Here is a 16001-nt window from a genome sequence, read left to right as displayed (position 1 = left end):
AGGTTACCAGTAATCTGTCCGGGGTCCGGTTAGTGTTTCTTCAGCACTGCAACGTACCACCTATCCTGATTGGGAAGAAATTAAGATGCTTGACTTGTTATAAGTGGCAGTTTTTGTGTCAATTCAGGTTTTCTTTTGTTTTTTTTTTGGTAACAAGTCTTGGGTTGAATATTAAGATTAGCTCAAACTGAGACATGCTAAAACTGATCAAAAGCCACCTCTCATGTATTATTCAAATGCTTACAATATACAATGTCCTAATTAACCAAAAAAAAGTATATTATTAGAGTTTTTTCATTATTTAATACATCAACTGTTTACAAAAAAAATGGGCAGATTGACGGGTCGAGCAAAACCAACCTGTTTTGGCCCACACATAAACCATTATACAAAATACAATTTGTTGTATGTATTTTGACCTCTGTAAACAACTCAATCACTAACATATACAAGTTTGGCATATTATATGCCAACTAAGTGATTCGGATATCTCCTAAAACCAGATCAGGAAGTAGAGTTTGGAGGTCAGATTCTTCGACACCTTCCAGAACAACAGTTGTCACAATCTTAGCTTCTTTATCACTACCTGAAGCTTCCATAAACAGCACTGAGCTTCTGATATAACTGCAACCACCTATCGCAATTTCAGCCCACTTTTGGGTCAATTCAGGAGGTTTTTTGTTGGTAACAAGCTTAGCTAAAACATGTAAAAAGCCATCTACCATGTATTATTAAGAAATTCATTTAAAATGCTTAAAAGATACAATGCCCTAAACCACTTTATATACAATAAAAAAACAAAAAAGAACCATCTTAACAGAGATAATTCATAATCATATTTGAATCCATCAACATTGTATGAAATGGTAATAAAGATCGACGGGTTGGGCCTGTTTTGACCCGCACATAAGCTCCATAGTTAGATACTATTATAATAATACAAGACGACATGATCACTTGAGATATAACACAAGATCATGTTTGGCAACCATCATCATCTGGAAAGACATAATCATCCTCTCTGTCCTCACTGTTCCCATCCTCATCCTCATCATCATCAAAATTTTCTAAAATGGAGATTACAAAATCATCCTTTACGACGCCACCGAGATCTTGATCTTGATCTTGATTTTTATCATCATTACCAACACTTTCCTTGACTTCACTTTGACTTCTCAATTCTCTAGTATTCCTGGACCCCAACAAAACAAGATCCAACATTTTTCTCCTAACAACATACACAGGATTCGGAGAAACAAGAACATCTTTACAATATGCTTCTCTAAGAAACACCACTTGTGTACAACCTTTCGTAGATATATAAAAGATTCCCGGATGCTTCAAAATCAGCTCACGAAAATTAACCGGGATACCAAAATCTTTCTTAAAATGCACCAGTCATTCGATTTCCATCATCTTTTCAACCGTTAAGCTTAAAAGCTCGTGAAGAATCCCAACCGCCCGCTTTTCAAACCGCTCAATCCCACCACGAGATGCAGCCCGAAAACCGTCTTCTTTTTCATAAGGCTTAATATAAGGAAGCCTCTGCCAATCTCTTAACTTTCCTTTAAACCCAGCTTTAATCTTGAAACCCGTCGGGAAATGAACCGGGAAACGCGTATTTCGTCTCGAACTCACTCAACCACTTTTCTTTATACTCTTTTTCCCTCCATTTTTCGACTTCAGCCACCTTCAAATCCCCATCAACATCACCTTTATCAACCAATCTTACTATCTCCAAATCCACCAGCTCAAAATCATCATACTTTCCAAGAATCGACTCACGAAAATCGTCCGGTAATCCCAATTCCCGCTTGATCAACCTCAAAGCATGAACATGAAGACTACCCGTAACCGAGATCATCAACAGCTTCTTTATCCTTCTCACATTATCCAACTCCATATTATTAACCACCCTACTCTCTTTCTGAATCAAAAGACTCATCTTGGAAGTCAACCGACAACAAACATTCCGTTTAACCGGGTGAGAAAATACGTCGAACACATGGCGGGCATTCCTAATAAACCGACCAATTGGTACATTTAAACCGACAATGTGGGTCCAACGAGACATGATTTGAACCGAAACGAAAGGGCCTCTGCGGCGAGTGGACATGAGGTCATGGAGCCTTAAGATTAAGTTGAGTTTGTGGAGTTTGGACATGAGGGTATCGAGCTTTAGGTCTCTGGTTCGGTCTTCCAACCGGGTTTGTGCGGTGACTGCTGGCTTCTTCCATCGGCGTTGTGTGGTGGAGTTGAAAGGCCCGAACTTGAGGTGATGTTGATGAGATGGTGAATGAGTTTTGTGTATGAATCGGTGTAGAACCCTTGACATGTCTCTAATTGGAGTTTAGGGTTTTGCGTACACCATTGTTGTTACAAGTATTCAAATTAATGAGTTTTGGAGATTAATTAATTTTAATCTGTCTGCTCCAAACACTCCTCCGTTGCCGGTTACCGTCGCCGAAGAGATCTGAGAAGAGATACAGTGATACATAACGAGTATACTCGGCAGTAGAGGTGAAAAAAACCCGAACCGAACCGAACCCTAAAAAAACCGGTTTTAACCCGGAATTTTAGTATCTGAACTCGTATCTAACTCTATCAGTATCAAAAAATGTAAACCATGCCCGATTTATACATAGTAATATTGAATTGGTTCTATACCCGGAACTGAGTTTTTCCAATACTCAAAACCGAGTTTTACAAATACCAAAAAAATACTTTAAAAATGCTCGAAAAACACCAAAAAAAAGTACATCCTCTTAAAAATTCCAATTCATACCCGAAAAACACGAGAACAAGGTTTTTTTTTCAATACCCAGTTTTAGAATACCCAACCCGAACCTCGTGCATAGGGTATGGTTTTTAGAGACAATACCCGGACCCGACCTGTGTATTGTCAATACCCGTTTCCCAATACTCGGTCATACCTGAACCCGATTCTATATCCAAAACCGGGTATTAAAAAAACCAGATTTGGCACCTCTACTCAACAGCTCGTTTGTATTGGGCCAAGCAACATACTAGCACGTCGGATCTAATCACATGTTAAGGCTCAAAAAAATTGTCAACAAACTTGGTTGGTTCGGGGTGAACAATCGCAACCAACCAACACGACACTCATATAATTTGAATATAAGATAGCAATAAGACAGTTATTAATAATCTTAATGCCATGCTTGATCGTAAAATTGTGTCCCATATACTTGTCAGGTCATTCGATATCAGGCATACTTGAATATGATATGCATAGCTAAAATATATTGAAAAATGACAAATTACATACATAATGGCATCACCATAAAAATGTTTATAATATTTAAAATACGTAAATGGGATGACAATATTTTAAATGATAAGTTTGATACTACTCAAAACATACGTATATAATATTTGATCAAATACATACTCTTAAAGAAAAGTTACATTTTCACATAGTGAGGCTAGTAAAAGAGGTTAAGGGATTTTTTTACTAATTTTTATGGTGTATGACTCAGGTTTGTGTAATCAGTCTGGGCATCAACTTATCCCATACCCTATCTAGGTAGTTCACGAGCCAGCTCGGGCTTGGCTTGGATTTGAAATTAAGCAAGCAATAATGGCTTGGGCCTAGCCTAGTTTGACTTAATTTAGTTAAACATTCATTCAATAGTTCATAAAAACTTAGAAATTGCATGATACTTGGCAATTAGAAATAAGGATTATAAAAAAACAATTGGCCACTCTAAAAACGTTCATACACACATGCCACCCTTGGCTCGGTCTCGGCTCAGATCAATTTTAATCTGAGTGGGCTTTTTCAAAGTTCCTTTGACCGAGTTCCTAGGCTGAAGCTTTTTGTATGGACCCGTCTTATACATGGGAAATTTTAAAAAGTAACTTAGAAGGGGCGCAGTTGCAAATAAGAATTTTATTGAGGGTGTAGTTTGTCATTTGTTTTCTTGAGACGAAAGAAAGAAAGACAAACCAAAGCAGTTCGATTGATTATTATAAACTTCCCCCTTTTCTTTCGTTCACTTGAGAAATCAATTAACCAAAATCGGTGGTATCAAATTCTAGAAGAAGAAGAAGAAGATGAGTAGCATAGGAACGGGTTACGATCTATCGGTGACGACTTTCTCACCGGACGGTAGGGTTTTCCAGATCGAGTACGCAGCTAAAGCCGTCGACAACAGCGGCACCGTCGTCGGCATCAAATGCAAAGACGGCATCGTTATTGTAATCAACCATATTCTTCACTTCCTAATTAATTAATTAATTCAACACTACTTGTTATTATTATTATTATTATTATTATTATTATTATTATAAGTAATAATTTTGTAGGGAGTTGAGAAGCTGATTGCATCCAAGATGATGTTGCCTGGATCCAACCGTCGAATCCATTCCGTACACCGTCATTCTGGAATGGTAATTTTAAATCATTTACTGCTTATATATACATGTATGCTCTATTATGTATTTCTTGGGGTGTGTAAGAGTACGAGGGCTTGAGCTTGGCCCGTTTTCTAAAGCTCAAGCTCGACTTGTGAGCTGTTTTTAACCTCGAGCCTGGCTTGTTTATTATTTATCAATTTATTCATTTATATACGATTTTAGTCATATTTGTGGAAAACATTAAATGAGCCTAAGCTCAGCGCGAGCTCGTCTTTGCAGTGTGAAATTAATACATACAAGTCCAAAAATGGTCAAACTTAAAAATACAAAAGGCTCGTTAAACGAGCTTTATTTGAGGCTCAGGTTCGGCTAGTTTACACCCACCCCTATCTGTGTAGTAGTTGACTAATTAAGTAACTTTAAGGTGCTGATTGGTCAATTTGATCTACCACATGCCATTGTATGTTACTACTCACATAGTAGCTTTTAATTGTTGTTACTTGATACATATAGGGTGTAGCAGGGCTAGCTGCAGATGGGAGACAGATTGTTGCGAGAGCCAAATCTGAAGCTCACAATTATGAAAAGTTAGCTCACTTTCATGCACTGTTCTGTCGATTCTTTTTTATTATATTTTTAGGTTTTGGGGATGCCATAAGTATGGTTTAATAGATTTTGAATGATAGTATGAGCTCATATATGTCAACTAGTCAGTTTTTAGGTTTTGGGGATACCATAAGTATGGTTTAATAGATTTTGAACGATACCATGAGCTTGTATGTGTCAACTAGTCAGTGACAGACTGACAGTATAGCAATACATATGTTTTTCCTTTTCTGAGCTTATAATATGATTGGCGCTACTATAGCTAGCTGTCACTTCGTGAAATCTGTAGCTTTGTTTATTTGAAGGGGGTCCTTTTTACTCATTGTGGTCATTGTTAGTCTGTTTTTGTAAAGCTAAGCTTGTGAAGCACAAATGCAAAAAAGTCTATTGGCTGTATCATACTTTATCAGAGATTCAGAGTATTTAAGGGTCTTTTATCCTGCATTATGGTCACTATTTTCTGTAAAGCAAATGAAGCAACCATTAGAGATAGTTTATATATGAATAGTGCACGTGTCATACTCTATTTTTCATTTGGACACATTTAATTTGAATTTGTGTTTTTGTTTGTAGAATGTGGTAGCTAATATTTAGAGGTAGCACACTTCTATTTTAGATAAAAAGTACGGGGAGTTACAATGATAGCTAACTGTAGCATCTTTATAGACTTGCACTAGTTTATCTTGTTGTAAACATGCAAAGATTATACCTTGAAATAGTGTCACTAGTATCGAAATGTCAAGATACTTCATGTTTTATCTAAGTATTGTATGAAAATTTTATGCTGACAAATAGCTTTATTAATCCTGCAGTACTTATGGTGAACCTATTCCAATTAAAGAACTTGCTGACCGCGTTGCCAGTTATGTGCATCTATGCACACTTTACTGGTGGCTCAGGTACTTTAAAAACATTTTCCATCACTTTTAAATTTCCGAACACCTTTATATGCTGAGATTAGTATTTATTCTGCAGACCTTTTGGATCCGGTGTGATCCTCGGAGGCTATGACCGTGATGGCCCACAATTATACATGGTTGAACCTTCTGGTGTTTCCTATGTGAGTAATCATTTCTTTTGGTATAACTGACTGTAATATGAGTGATTTAAGATGTACTTAATTTTACTAACTTGGGTTTTTGTTACAAAATAGCTATGTGTTTTTTCTAGTGCTCCAGTTTAGTACTTGGTAGTTGGTACTCTTTTTGTGCCATTTAATCGTTCAAGTTTGTAAAACTATGCCAGTTTAGTCATTTTGTTACCTGTAACTTGTTAGACGGTTTCTTTAATGGCGTGGCAGTTCAAGTGTATTATTTCAAACACATTATTGTCTTGTCAGTAAAGATTTTAGAAAATCATTACTGACTCGGTACTCCACTTGGCAGTATATGTGAACATGCCAATAAAGATCAGTCACTACTCACTAGTATATTTATAGTTTTTATTGGTAGGGGAAAGTTCCAACGAAAACCACATTTAACTTAAAAACTCATAGAAACCACTTTCAAACACAAATTTTGTTAATGCTATATTTTTCATATGCATTATGAATCTTTGTCAAAACTGAAAAGAAAAAAAAATGTGTATTTGTGAAGTTACATATATGTATATCATACGAGGTAAACATATGTAGATTACGAGCCACATATATGTATTTTCGTGAACTACATTTACTTTTTTTATTTTTTTTGGTTTTCATAAAGATTAATAACAAGTAACAAGAATGAAAACAATAATAAATGTAAAATTAGTGTTTAGAATAGGTTTTTACGAGTTTTGAAGTATCTTAGTCGTTTTTATTTGAACTCTCCCCTTTATTGATAAGTCAGCAATTCTTTAAAAACTACATGAACACTTTCATTATACAAGTTAGCAATGAAACTTGAAAATTGGAACAGTTTAACTGTACATGCTGACTGAATGATTAAATGAAACAGTACTACAAATTTCAATGATTAAATGGCACTTAAAGGTTACATGTACTAAAAGAAGACACTATAGAAAGTGCATTGTGAATTTTTGATGACAAGTTTGTTTGCTATATGGGTGGATAATATGCTCATTTGAATGTTTGTTTGCTGCTTCTTTATATAGAGATATTTTGGTGCTGCAATTGGGAAGGGCAGGCAGGCTGCTAAAACGTAAGTAAATGTTCTATTTTATCCTAAGTGACGTCATGCAAGTTTCTATGTTTTGTAACACGAAAACTTAAGTAAATGTTATGAATGTTTGCTTCTAGATTTGTAGATATTCTTCTTTTGATGAGAAGTTATTTTTAAGTGCAAACAAATGGTTTATTATAGCATTACTTTCTATTCAAGAAATTAGGTTTATTATCTTTTGTGGAGTTATAGAATCTAGACTCCACTTATGTTACTTTTTGGTCATAATAAGCGTATGGTTCAAACTTGTCTTTTATTGCATGATTATCTTAAGATACTTGTCTTGATGTTTATTTACTTAATCATTCAACTGCAGTGAGATTGAAAAGTTGAAGCTTTCTGAGATGACCTGTCAACAAGGTGTTATTGAAGTAGCGAAAATGTGTGTCTTTTTTCTTACTTTGAAACGTTAAATACCTTCACACAGATAATAATAATAATAATAATAATAATAATAATAATAATAATAAAGCGATTATCGTTCGAGTACCTAATATAGCTGGTGGTCTCTACCTACCTTGTATTTGTTTTTTTTTTTTGCTTTCAATATCTGTATCAGTTAAAACTTAATTGTAAGTTTTCTATGTGTTTATTTTTACTTTATGATGCTGGTAAAAACAGAATCTATGGGGTACATGACGAAGCAAAGGACAAAACATTTGAATTGGAGATGAGTTGGGTTTGTGATGAATCAAACCGTCAGCACCAGAAGGTAATAATATTTTTACCATCATCCTTTTTAAATCAAGCACAGTTTTTTTGTGTGTGTGCGTGTTTATACGGAAGCACTAGTTGTTAAAAAATATTAATTTCGTATAATATCCATCTGAAAATCTTGTGTGCCAATGCTGTGAAAATCTGTAAACTTTTTTTTTTTTTTTTTTCAAATAGACCATAAACAAAACAGGTATTTTTTTGCGCTTGTTATGAATTGAGTTTCGAATAGTATACACCCTGCTGACAGTTGGGTAAAATAAGTATTTAACTGAACTTTTAGATTAAAAAAAAGTTACATCTAATCAAGTTTTAGACATTCACCAATATACCTGCTGCATGGTTTAGGGCTACTTAAAAGAAATTACAATAATACCCTTATAAACACACATCTTATAAACGTGAGATTCAAAAGCTACAACTCCCTCTCCAAAAAGTAAAAATATTCAATCGAAAATTTTGAAGTTAAAAGTTAATACTAAACTTTAGAGTTGAAAGTTAACCCTAAAATGCCCCCTTGAACGTCGGGTTTTATGGTTATCTTTTCAATTTGTGACGAACACAAGACGCTAGTGACTAGAATATGAAATTTGTACGAACCTTATTTATAGTGTCTAAACATTAAATTTTCATACAACTAGGTGCCAGAAGCACTTTTAGAGGAAGCGAAGGAAGCAGCTAAGACAGCATTGGAAGAAATGGATGCTGATTAATCTTTCATCCTTTGTCTTTGTCTTGTATTTCCATTTTGAATTTGTTACTAGTAAGGAGTTTGATCACACTATCCAAAGATTGTAACATTTCGGTTTTATCCTTTAAATTTTTATGTCAACATTCAGGTTTGTTTTGTTATGATTAACTACTACCAAAATCATGATAAAATCCCCCTTTATTATTTTTCCCAGTTTAGTCATTTAACACCCATTATGACTGGGTAGAGCCGAGCATTCTTGTTTTGTTTAACTTCAGTCATGCTATACGCCTATTTAGAGGAATGTGAGAAGAAGATAATGAGTGCAGACTCCGATTTCCTCACATAGCTTCGGCTTGCCAAGAATACCCAACTTTCAACCCGGGAAATCATAGACGAATGCAAAACATTGTCTGTGGAGATGCAAAAACATATGTTGTGCTCTCACGGGCTGTGCTCCTTCTCGCCACCGACAGTATTCGAGATATTTGGCAAAGCCCCACCGAGCTTTGAAGGCTTAGCCGCATAGCTGATATGGTGGTCAAATGTGGGAGCTTTGGTTCTTGTTTGTATTACCTTAATGAGCATTTTGGATGTGATTAAGTTGTTCTGGTGGGTTCTAACTCGCATTATCATGAATCGTCAAGGTATAATAGAAGGACGCCCTTGTCAATTCATTTATGGCAACACTTTGTGGCCATGAAAGAGCAACCAAATGATACATGCCCAAATAAATAGTTAATATACGACCTCACTTATCCCCCACACGGTTCTATTTATATAAGGTTGGATCAATTCTATAACCTATCAAGCTATCTACTGTTAAGTAGCTTTTCATTTAACTGAAGGGTGGCCTAGAAAACATATGATGCAGCATAGATATAGAATATTACAACAACTGGTTATTCTGGATCTCCTACAACAAGATCAATAAGATTTTAGGTTCAAATTTAAATCCATTAAACGAACAAGCCATTGAAACCGTAGAAGATTATTAATAATGAAAATACACTAATAAACGGCATAAAAAAGATATCAAAGGAGGCATTCACATAGATACGAAATACAGAGACTATTATATTATAGTTATAAGTCAACCTTCATGAGAAAAAAGAGTGAACGCGTGCGATTACCATAACATGAAAACAACAAAAGCTAAAGAGCATTCGATGATAATGTAAACAGAGTACTAGGTAGGGGGTAGGAATGTTGATACTAGTTGCCGTCGGCCTTTGGCTCATGAACGCCATCGCCAGCGCTGGTTACAAACTGTTGTAGAGCGGGATGCAGAGATTCCATTTCAGAGTTTAGAAAGCCTTCGAGAGAAACCTAATAATCAACAACTAATTATGAAACTGCAACACCTTTAATAATAATAACAATAACAATAATAATAATAATAAGAAGAGGAAGAAACACAAGGTAGAATAGAAAGTATATAGTAAGTAACCTGACAGTCAGAGATGGCGGGGGGAGATATTTAAGCACGGCTCTCTTCGCGACAGGCTCACTAAGCACTTGGCTGAGCGCAGGAAGTATAGTCTGGAGGTGAGAAGCCTCTAAACCTTCCAAAACAACGGTTGTCACAATCTCAGTCTCAGTCTGTTTCTTGTCAACTGGTGTTGTCAGTCTCCGTCTATTTTTATTTTTATTTTTTATATTTTATATTTTACAAATTTTGATATATAAAAGAAAAAATTATAATTTTAACCTACATATTATATAAAATTTATAAACTAGAGAATTTTTAACGTTATATGTTTTTTTAATTATTCTTTTATAAGGTTTTACATATATAGTGGCATAATATATGTATAATTTTTATTTATGTATTTCTTGATATGAAATTATTATATATAGATATTAAAATTTAAGGTTTAATATAAACGAGCCGAGCTAACGAGTCGAGCCAGATCGAGCACGAGCCGAGCTGGCCTTGGCTCGAGCTCAGCTCGTTCAGAAATCGAGCCGAGTCAAGCCGAGCTCATTTAGAATTGAGCTTTTCCGAGCCAAGCTTTTTTCGAGCTATTTTCAAGCGAGCCACCACCCACAAACTTTTTGAACATCCCTAGTTGCTTGCTACTTCAACAAACCAAACAAAATAGAATTTATTTAAAAAATGGTGTTTATTTCAAAAAATTAATCGGAAGGGGGTGTTGGGTAAGGTTTTTAATTACAAGATGGGCTTTCGGGTTAGTATTGATGAATAAGGGAACAATATGAGTGTGTAAGATATCAGAATTGTAAATTACTTATTTGTCACTAGCAATTGCAATTTAAGTCTTATTCACCACTAGCAATGACAATTAACTCTTATTCGTCATTATCAATGACAATTAACGTTTACTTTAATTCATCACTAGCAAAAGCTTTTCATTCTCTTTTTACTCTCTTATTCACCAATGCTAACCCAAAACCCTTCTTGTAATTAAAAATAACACCCAAACACCCCTTGTGATCAAATATTTAAAATTAGCCCCTACATTTATAAAAAAATCAACAAAATAACAATAATAATACATCTAAAGTATTTTCCTTCGTTTACTATCTTTTATTATTTCACTTTATTATTATTGTTATCATCATCAATGAATTTTAACATCTAAGGGTCTGTTTGGTATGAGGTAATGAAATGAACGAATGAATGAAATGAATCATTATCATTCCATTATCTTGTTTGGTTACCACATAAGAATAAAATGAATAATCACTTTATTATTATTTTATTATTAGATAGTAAACTATAGACACATATTTTTTTTGTTAGTTAATTGAACGATAATAACATAATGCGATATAATAATAAGATATATAATAGTTGTTATAATTAAATAATAGTTATACTATAAGAAAATAACAATAATAATAATAATTATAATAATAATAATAATAATAATAATAATTGTTAATCATTTCATTTCATTCCTTGAAGGAATGAAAAAAAAACACCTTTTACTAATAAATGAAAAATGATATATATGGAAGGATTTTCGTTTTCTTAGTAATAGTTCATTTCATTGACGAAGACAACCAAACGTGTTTTATTTTATTCATTTTGAATGATCCATTCCATTCCGCCTACAATTACCTCATACCAAACGCTACCTAAGGGTGATTGATGTAGGCATCCGGTCATGGCATGCTTTTTCCATGGGCACAATTTTGAAAAAATCAAGATACTATATATACTAGCTTTAGAAATCCGTGTATTGCATGTGATAAGTTAATGTATAAATTACAATGAATAATTTAGTACAAATAAAATAAATAATAATTAAGTCTCTTTATATTATGTAAAATATGTACTACAAATATAGTCGATTTATATTGTCAAATGAATTTTAATTTTAAATCGAGAATGAGTTATTCTACCATCGGTATACAATAATGAAGCAATGTCATTGGAATCAACATTTAAAACAATGCGACCTTTAGATCTGAAAGATGTAGTTAGTCTTTCACAAAAATGTTTTTCACCTCATACCTTAAATCCTAAACACTAAACGCTAAACTAAAAAATACACCAAATTTTCCTTTTTGAACAGCCTTCATGACGTCCTTATAAACACAATGTTGTTCAACTATCACAATAGTTTTATACTAAATATGAAAAATGGAAAATTTTGACTATGATTTTTAAAACTTATTAAACATTAAATATTTGTAACAAAAATAAAAAAAAAATATTATAGTTTTCTATAATATAAAGATGTCTAAAAAATTACTGTAAATGTTAGTGAACTCTTTAAACATAAACTCTTTATATACATTTTAAATTTAAAGAAAATATATTTATGACACGTACTTATTATATTAATATATTTTTATATTATGTATGTTTACAATATAATTCGTGACATTAATAATTTAATCAATTGAGATTGACCAATAAAATACTGTATGTTGAATTAATAATCAATACTATGTTTATAACCAAGATGTTTTATTTTTCTTTTCCATCAGTATAAGAGAAATGATTTGGACGAGAATTTGATAGTGATAGTTAACTTCAGAATATCATGTGTCTAGAATTATTTTCTTTTATTAGTATATGTAGATAATCTTTTAGAATACCCTGATTTGTCGATTGTTATGTTTATTGTGATACCTTTAATCGTCGTTTAAAAAAATAGTTTAGTTCGTTAACGTTTAAGGGCATATTTTTTTTGGCTTGGCCGGGACACGTGAATTCTCAGGGCCGCTACTCTTAACATGATCAAGATTTTAGTGAAAAATTACACGCTTCAAGTTCGGTTTTACATTCATAGGGTTCCAAAACCATCTCCACGACCGTCAACATCCATGAGTTGCAAGAAACTAGAAGAATGGTAACCATCAAAAACATTGCCCATGATAGGTAGCTAGGATTAAACAAACATCATTCGTCCCACTATAATCTAGAGAAGACAAGAAGCCATTATCGAGAAAATTCATTTGTTGTTGTTGAATCGTATTGAGAAAATTCCAACTGATGTGATCGAAGCCTTTTTTCGAAATAAATCAATCTTGAATAAGAGTGCCTTTGGTTTTTTTTCTTTCTGAGCCACGAGATAATCTCGTTAATGATTAACCGGCCATATATAATGTTTATATCTTTGAGGAAGTCGGACTGAGTCGCTGAGGTGACGGAACAAATGACCTTTTTAGTCGGCTTGCTAACACTTTGGAAATGACTTTGCTGATGGGTCTGATTAAACTAATCAGGCGGAAGTGTTAAAACCGAGAGGATCTTTTACTTTAGGCACAAGGGAAATAAAAGAAGCTCCACAACCGGAAGCTAGAGATTTGGAATTGTAAGAATGATAAACCGTGTTAATGTAGTACGATCCAAGTAAATCTCAAAATGTGTTAATAAATTTGAAGTTAAAACAGTCTGGTAAAGAATATGATGTCGTGAACCGTTCACGAACACAACAAACAAGTAAACGAACTCGAATAATAAGTTGTGGTATATTACTTTTGACAACTTATAAGAATAAATTACCAGTTTTGCTTAGATTAGCTCCATTCTTTTTTAACGCACATGAACCTTCTTCCTATCAGCCATAACACACCTAATGTCGACGAGTCACCCGGTCGTATCCTATTAGCCAGAATGAATATAATACACGATCACTACCATCTCCTTCATTGTGAAACAATATAAATCATAGAGTACCGATCAAACTAGCTAGGTGTAGGTGTAAGATACGTCAAACCCGATACGACCTTTCATTTATTACATAATATATTATGTTTATTACATTATTATTATTGTCTACTAATTAGGCTCATTGGGCTGGGGGTTTGTGGAGGTAACCCCTAACCGGGCCTGACCCAATAAAGGTTAGGGTTCATGATGGTAGCCATGAAGTCCCTATATAAGGAACCTTTATCATTCATTGAAAGGACCTTCTCTTGGACCCTTGACTCCCACATATTTTTGTGTCTGTAAACAAGAGTTCATTCTCTTAGCAGTCACCTCCACTCCCCCACTTTTCTATGGCAGATCTAATCAACCGGAGAAGAAGATCAAGGCGTATCGTATCAGCAGTTATCCGTATCTTATCCTGTTGACTCATTGGATCTAGGACCCATACCCGGGGATTGGATCCGTGTTTCTTCATTGGCGTCATCCGTGTTTTTGTTAGAACAGCAAGGAATTACTCTTTATTTTTCATCTCGGTTCTCAGATCTATTCATCAAAAATTCCAGATCTATGATTTCTTCTTTCAGATCTGTTCCATGGGAGTCCAAAAAATTTGTAGATCTAAACATATTTTGAGATCTGTTTGATTGAAACCCAGAAAATTCATAGATCTGAAAATTACCTTCAGATCTGTTTGGAGCCGTTCCAGATCTGGAGTCATCGGTTCATTTTACAGGAGATCCATTCTCTTTTCTCTTCAGATCTGGGTTTTGTCATAACTCACTTGATTGGAAATTCAATCAGTGATTTAGAAGAAATAATAATAATTAAAGTTGTGTATGTGTATTCGTTTCAACATGAACAGTACAGCAGGCACACTTTTTGAGAAGATGGGATAACATATACCATCATTTTCCTGTCACCTCAAACAAAAACAAAAAAAAACGTGAAGATTGAAGGTCATGTATTATCAGTTTTCATTTATTGGTAGCAAATAAGCACTCAGGCGTACGCAACGCGACCCGCAAGCCATCCGCATGCAACACTCCGGCGTCCGCAACGCGACCCGCGAGCCAGAACTGCGATCCGCATGCACACCAAACTTTGGTGAAAACCCTTAGATCTGTGTTTTTCCGAGTGATATATGCCAGATCTGGTTTTGATTTCTTCAAGTCCGAGCTCGTTTGAGAAATTATCACATTCCATACTTCCGGATATGAAAATCATAGATCTGAAAATCCTTTTAGCCCTGCTTGCGGTGCGCACATATGATGTATATATGTGTGAACCCTCGGGTGGGCAAAAGTGAAATTGCACTAATTTTGACGTTATTTTACTAATCTCGTGAAAATAACGTTAAAAGTGACGGACGGTTAATCAGGCATCATGTAGTGGCGTTGATAGCTGAAAGATAAGGGTACATGCACCGATCAGCCGGTGTCCCGATGATTGAGTGCTATGTGCCTTATGTCCAAGGCTTGATGCAAAACTACTATCGAGCCGGGGGTCTCACCGGAAGCAGCCTCTCTATCCCTATGAGGTAGAGGTAAGGCTGCCTACATCTTACCCTCCTCAGACCCTACCATAGCTTTACTATTGGTGGGATATACTGAGTACGATGATGATGATGAGATCTGAAAATCCTTTTAGATCTTTTGGTTTTTCAAAACAACTTACATGATTTGAATATTCAAAACTTTTAGATCTGTTGGTTTTCGAGTTAAAAAGAGAAATCTGTTTCAAATCTGGGTTTCGTCATACTCATTTGATTGGAAGCCAACCGTTCGATTTAGAAAAATCAATAATATCATAAAAAGGAACAGGTGCAACTTGAATAACATAAGATACAACTCAACTATGCACTGTATCCATTTGGGAGACAAGATCTGAAATGGTGAGAGGAGGTGCTTTCCATTGATTAGAGCACTAAATCATTAGTACACAGTGAGAAAACAAAAGGTGAAAAAAACGAATCTCACCTTCAAAATAAATGGCGTCCGCCCCAACCTCGTCAGTTATCGCGTGGCTGTGTAAAGGATGACCCGCATATCCGTGACGAACCGCATGCGCGTTCCGGCGATTGACGTCATAGCGGGCCGCATGCACACTCCAAACGTAAAAATCTTCCATGGTTACGCGTACACGATCATGTCAGGACAAATCAAAGTTTCTCCATGCCAATCATAGACCAACTCAGGTCACATGCGGGTCCAAGTAAGGTTAACTCAGGGATCGTGCAAGTTGACGTATACACATTTGCTCTTTGCGGATCAACTATAAGCTATGGTGTGGCAAAAATAATCACTGCGGACCACATGTA

The 16001-nt window shown here is 34.8% G+C and overlaps 1 protein-coding gene and 1 pseudogene across 1 annotated transcript; one reads left to right on the top strand and one right to left on the bottom strand.

Moving 5' to 3' along the window:
* Positions 1–781: 781 nt before the first annotated feature.
* Positions 782–2492, bottom strand: LOC143609202 (protein ROOT PRIMORDIUM DEFECTIVE 1-like; annotated as a pseudogene).
* Positions 2493–4040: 1548 nt separating this feature from the next.
* On the top strand, positions 4041–8658 carry LOC143609201 (proteasome subunit alpha type-3-like). The gene is made up of 9 exons (XM_077084024.1): positions 4041–4221; positions 4330–4413; positions 4894–4967; positions 5799–5885; positions 5962–6046; positions 7081–7127; positions 7465–7530; positions 7770–7860; positions 8504–8658. The coding sequence occupies exons 1-9, from the start codon at positions 4078–4080 to the stop codon at positions 8573–8575; spliced, it is 750 nt and encodes a 249-aa protein (XP_076940139.1). The 5' UTR covers positions 4041–4077; the 3' UTR covers positions 8576–8658.
* Positions 8659–16001: the final 7343 nt, after the last annotated feature.

This window comes from Bidens hawaiensis, unplaced genomic scaffold (genome assembly GCF_021521415.1).
Source record: "Bidens hawaiensis isolate Kalapana, Puna unplaced genomic scaffold, B.hawaiensis_p1.1 tig00419510_1, whole genome shotgun sequence".
In the NCBI taxonomy this organism is placed as follows: Eukaryota; Viridiplantae; Streptophyta; class Magnoliopsida; order Asterales; family Asteraceae; genus Bidens; species Bidens hawaiensis.
Note: the sequence above shows the minus strand (reverse complement) of the source record. Positions and strands in the feature narration are given on the sequence as shown.